Below are 6430 nucleotides of genomic sequence, written 5' to 3' on the forward strand. Positions count from 1 at the left end.
TTAGTAGTGATCTTCTGCAATTTGTGAGAAGATCTCTTCCTGATCTGCAACAGGTTCTGCATCAAATTCTGTCTTAGCATTAAGCCGTCTTGTGTCACAACATACTCTGTATGTTCCATCAGGTTTCACTACCATAGTGAGTGGACAAGCATATGGACTTGTACTCTTGCTGATGATACCCATACTCAACATCATGTCGACTTCCTTCTGTACATCTTTCCTTAATGCATGAGGAATTGGATATGGTTTACATCTGACTGGTTCATCATCTGTCAACTGAATCACATGTTCTCCAAGATTGGTTCTTCCAGGGATATCTGTGAGAACATCTTTGAAGTTACCTAATATCCTTTTAACTTCCTTTTGTTGAGAGTCATCTAGTTCAGGACTCATTTTAACATCCTTTTCCGTTTCTTTCGGTGTCAGAGGTGGTAGATGCAGCAGCTCCTCATTAGTCATGCTCAAAGGTTCATGTGCAGCAACCTCATCATCTTTCTCCTCTTCTATGACTGCTGTTGCTATCACTGAAAGTGCTCCCAGTTTCTCCTCTGATTCTGGAATGTCTTGCTCTCGTCGATAATACCTTTTCAACAAGTTCGCATGGAATGTTTGTTTCCTGCTTCCCATGTCTATTTGGTAGTTCATGACACTCAGTTTCTTTGTGATCTTGAAAGGACCTTTCCACTGCATCAACAATTTGTTGTGATCAGTGGGTAGTAGAAGAAGGACTTCATATCCCGCCTTGAACGATCTCAGTCTAGCTTTCTTGTTGTATTGATGACGATACTTTTCTTTGGATTTACGCAACTCTTCCCGAGCTAGTTGACATGTTTTCTCCAATCTATCTTGAAGATCAATGATGTACTGGTAAGTGGTTTTGGTTTCACTCTCATTACTTTGGTCTGTCCACAGTTCTCTAAGAATTGCCATTGGTCCTCTAACGTCTCGTCCATATAATAGCTCGAATGGTGAAAATGCTGTGCTCGACTGAGAGTTTCACGATAGGCGAATAGTAATGGTGAAATGTATCTGTCCCAATCCTTCGGTCTTTCTTCACACATTTTCTTCAAACCGGACTTCAGGACGCCATTGTACCTTTCTACTAATCCATTACACATTGCATGATATGGCGTTGTGGTGAGAGACTTAATGGATAATAATCTGTTTACTTCTTGCATGACTCTAGAAGTAAATTGACTTCCTCTGTCTGTGAGAACTTGTTTTGGAATACCAAGCCTACTGTACATGTCAAGTAATGCCTCAGCTACCACTTCAGTTTCAATGGATTTGAGTGGAATAGCCTCAGGATATCTCGTGGCATAATCTACGAGTACGAGAATATATCGGTGACCTCTATCTGTTACAGGTTTGATAGGGCCTACAAGGTCAACGGCTACACGCTCAAAGGGAGTGTCTATTATAGGCATGTCGCCTAATGGCACTCTACTTACTCTTCCCTTAGGTATAGTTCTTTGACACATGTCACATGATTGGCAATATCTACGAATGTCGGCTCCAAGACCTGGCCAATAAAAGTTTGTCATTACCTTTTGACTAGTCTTTTTAGCTCCTTGATGTCCTCCTAAAATAGACTCATGTGCTATTTGGAGTACATGTCTTCTATATGTTAGTGGCACAACAACTTGACGGAATACATTTCCATATTCTACTTTTGGTGAAGTAAATTCGCGGTATAAGATACCCTTATCTAAGATATACTTGGTTTTACTACCATTTTTACCTTCTTTTACTTCGCCCGTTGCCGCCATTTCTCTTGGTTTAGATAATGTTGGATCCTCAAGCTGTTTTTTCTTCAGTAGTTCAGCTGTTACTATCTCTTCATTTGCTGGAGTAGTAATCAACGGCTTTATTTGTTTTACCTTATTTAGGCGTTGGCTTCTCGTTTCTACCAGTGCGACTTTATTTTGGTGTTTGTCAGCTTTCTCATCTGGTTTCACATCATTGACTTGTTCAACAATGTCTACTGGTACCTTTGGTTCAATATAGGAACCTGATTGATGAACTTCTTTCTCTGTAACAACTTGAACTTGTATTTTAGGTTTACCTGATTTCTTCTCTCTATCTTCTGTCTTATCTGTACTGTCAGTATGTCTGGTAGTCTTCTTGATCAGAGGACACTTACCTGAAGGTATTATATTCTTTATGTCCCTCTGTTTGATCTTCTCTTCTAATTTCCACGTTACATCTGGATCAGCTGGTTCACGGACTCCTTCTGTTTCTCCAAGTACTAGTGGGTATACTGGGTTTTCAACAACATATGCTAACACCTTACCAACAAAATATGGAGTATCGATCTCGATTTATGCTATGGGAAAACGTCTTACCGTTCTGTCTATAAGTAAAACTGTTTTTACTTTACCTGTGAACTGTGACTCCTTCACCAGACTCTTCTTTATCACCACACCATCACAACCTGAATCACGTAGAAGTTTGACTTGTCGTTTTCCAACTAGTCCATCTACAACATACCTTTCACTTTTTGGTTGAGGGTGGCATGCAGCTGTCATTGCGGGTAATTCCTGGCCATTCTCAATACTATATACATTGTGTCCAGGAAACATGTTACTTTGATCTGCTGTCATCATGAGAAATGCAACTACGCCACAACTATCTGTACTGTTAGACTCTTCTTTCTCACCTTGTCCAAATAGGGCATTTTTTAAAGTGTTGCCTCTTATAACAGTCTCGAGCAATGTGATTCGACCTTCCACATATGTAACAACCCGATCCTCTTGGTTTAGGTCGATCTTTGCCTTGTCTATATTGATTTGACTTACCACCTGAAGTTTCACCTGTTTTAGATCCTACGGTACTATAAGGTTTTTTGACAAAAGGCTGTTTTGTATTCTTACCTTTCTGTGCACCAGAAGGACCACACCAACTATGATGAGCTTTTAAGTAGTGGTCAGCAAGTTCAGATACTGTCTCAATATCTTTGGGTTCCCTTTCTCGAATGAACATTGCCATGTCTTTGGGTATACTATGAAGGAATTGATCCCGAACTATGAAATCAATGAATCCTACCTTTGAATTTTCACAGATTGAAAGATCTCTCCAACGGTCAAAATACTTGATAATACGCGCTGCGTATTGCACACCAGATTCCCCTTCTTCCGGTTTACAATTCTTGAATTTCTTTCTGAAACCCTCTTCATTCAATTCATATCTATTCAAGATAGCCAGTTTCAAAACGTCATAATCGCTGGCTTGAGTTTCACTCATTGAATAATATACTTCAAGACTTTTACCCGTTAGTAAAGCACTCAAGTTGACTGCCCAATGTTCCTTTCGCCATTCCTGAACAGTTGCATATCTTTCAAATCTATTTAAGTATGCATCTATATTGTCTTTGTTTTCATCAAAACATGGTAACCTTGGGACTTTGGCTTTAGCTCTATGGGTTTGGACACTTTGGGAATCATTAAATTCTCCACGACGTGTTTTAGACTCTTCAAGCTGCATTTGTTTATCAAATGACTGTTGCTCCCGTGAGAACTTATTATCAGCTTCTTGTTGTCTAAATTTATGTTCATCAATTTTGCGTTTATGCTCCTCTTCTTTACGTCTTTCAGCTGCTTCTGCTTGTTCCCGAAGAAATTCGCGCTCGGCTTCAGCTTTTCGCGCTCAAAAGCCATTTCCTTTTCGCGTCTTTCTTTTTCAGCTTCGCGTTCTGAGGCACGAATTTCGCGTTCTTCATCGTTGTTTTCTTAATTCCGCCCTTTCATCTTTTATAAAAACTAACAGATCTTGACCCGTTAATCCGATCTCTTTACCCTGCGCAGTGATTGTTTCAATCTCCATGGCACTAACCTTCGCCATAGCGAGTTATTCAGTTATAAAGCAGATGTTTGAGATGTAAATACCACGCGTATTTTAACGAACACAACAATGATTTGAATAATCAAACACGAAATTTTTGCGGGAAATTTGGACCTTAAATTGAACCACAAGAAATTATGTTCCAATAAATGTATGACACACAATGAAATTAATCAATGCACAAACTTGCTCAATAGCATAATTACATACCGAACTGGAACCACCTTACACCGCTATTTGCTTCATCCCCACTTAGAAATCTTGATCTGTGTTTGACTTGGCAACACCAAGGAACGCCACCTGTGGGTTAATCACAACAATAGAAATCAAGTGAATTATTTTAATTCCAACTTATTGCATATAATTCTGGAATAGTCTGATTATTTTTCTCACTCGTCCTTACTCGAATGCATTAAAACAATACTGAGCACATCCCGGACGAGCCCCCATAAATTGTCACTCCCAACCGAAGTGCAATTAAAACCTTAATATAGCTCAGTAAGGACACTAGGAAAAACAATCAGACGGACCAGTGTATACTATAAATTATTTACAAGTAATTTAATTAATAATAATAATAATAATTCATTGAGTTTTTCTCCATCAATAAAAAACCAATACAGAGTTAACCAGAAAACTGGTTACCGGATGATATAACCTTATGCTTATGATCTAATTGAATCACACTGATTTCCTAATACAATTTGTTATGAAAATGGACTAAGTCCACAATGACCTGGATTAATTAATTACTTCACGAACATTTCAAAATTTGTCAAAGTACAAACACTTTTGATTCCAAAATTCAAATTACAAAATGTTTTCAAAGTACAAATAGGATCTTTGTTGAATAATAATCAACTATAAAATATTACAAGTCCAAATATGAATGTTGATGACAATCAATCTCAGAAATATTCTAAGTCCAAACGTGAATTTTGATGAAAAATTGATCTCAGAAATATTCTAAGTCCAAACGTGAATTTTGATGAAAAATTGATCTCAGAAATATTCTAAGTCCAAACGTGAATTTTGATGAAAAATTGTAAACACCAAGATTATTGTTTTTAAATACTTTTCCCTTCCTTAGTGTACTACATTTTTAACAATTTTGATATAAACCCCAAACTTAATTTACTTGTGCACATTCGCGATAATTAGCGATGGATTTCGAAGAATCTTTTATAATTTTATAAATACCATGCAGGCGAATACAGCGTATGAAAATGCATTGAAGCGATGACTTGAATAATCGTTGTAGTTACGGCGAAATACAGTTCATAAAATTGTAGCGAAGAGTTCTGATGTGAAATGTTGAGTTGACCTAGTTGACCCTCATGTAGACTTGACTTTGACCCCAGTTGTTTCCGGTTTTCCAAACTCAGGATAATCAGATAATTACAGGAACAAAACGGTGGACTACAGATTGAAAAATACAAGACCGAAAACATACTAAATTTCTGTAGGCCTTCTTTTGATTTATACATATTTTTAATTTAAAACATAAACATGGACTGAAAAGTTTTCTGATAAAACTTTCAGAATTATGCCGATATTTTCCCGGCAATTTATTTACTTTCTTTTTAAACAAAAACATCAAAATCATATTTATAATAACCTTTTACAACCTTTCAAAATCAATTGCACTTTCGTTGTGCTAGTTTTTGATGCTTAATTTTGTTTCAAAAGGCGACCTTTAATTTCTCAACAATTCCTTTTTAGAAATTATATTTCTACAGATGTTTGGTCATTTTCTTTTTGTTATGACCGTCCAAAATAGATTTTGACCTTTATGGTCATTTTAATAAAAAACACTCTTAAAATGAACTTCATTCTTTTTGTAGTTAACCTCCAAAATTATGTCACACCCTTAATTTGCATCTAATTTGCATATTTATAATCCTCATGCTACACTTGCATTTATATGCGACAAAATGTCTGAAAACCACACTTTACATAATAACATTTTTCATAAAATTAAATTTTACTTACATTGGATCCAAACAAAAAAATGGTGACTTGAACGACTTCCCCTCACACGGTGGTCAATTTCTCGGTACTGCCATCATCAAACACAGATGCAAGACCTCTAGACGGCACCCCTTGAGCTCGCAACCACATAATTACATTCGTACCAATACCTTTATTGGAACCGTTATTTATGTACATACTCTCGTATAATTTGCTTGGATGCAATTATAGTATGTATTAGTGGCCTTTTACGCGACTCATTGAAATCAAACCCGATTATTCGGGGAGGTGGTATAGATTGAAAACCACGTCTTTCCTCGTTGGATGTTAATGATCAAGTGACCCCAGTCATCCACGCGCTATCATTCAGCGGGATTCGAAACCTCGGCCTTTCCCGTGCAAAACTAAACAATTGGTATTCGCATCCGAACATCTACTTTTTATTGTTCTGAAGTTTTCCCGATCGCCGTTTCGTTGCTCCGATTTCGCTTTTGACTGAACACGGTCAATAGGCATTGAATCTTTACAACTCTTGGACGCATAGCACAAAATCGAGGGAACTATTATTTAATGGCTAAATATTTTCACGAAACTCAAATCTGACGTGACAGTACTAATT

General features: G+C 37.1%; 1 protein-coding gene across 1 annotated transcript; it reads right to left on the reverse strand.

Moving 5' to 3' along the window:
• LOC140144605 (uncharacterized) lies at positions 1–3570 on the reverse strand. Its single transcript, XM_072166425.1, is given in 3 exon segments — positions 1–987; positions 1170–2659; positions 2874–3570. Coding segments are annotated over 3 exon segments (3087 nt in total). The 5' UTR covers positions 3484–3570.
• Positions 3571–6430: the final 2860 nt, after the last annotated feature.

Source organism: Amphiura filiformis, chromosome 2, assembly GCF_039555335.1.
Source record: "Amphiura filiformis chromosome 2, Afil_fr2py, whole genome shotgun sequence".
Taxonomy (NCBI): Eukaryota; Metazoa; Echinodermata; class Ophiuroidea; order Amphilepidida; family Amphiuridae; genus Amphiura; species Amphiura filiformis.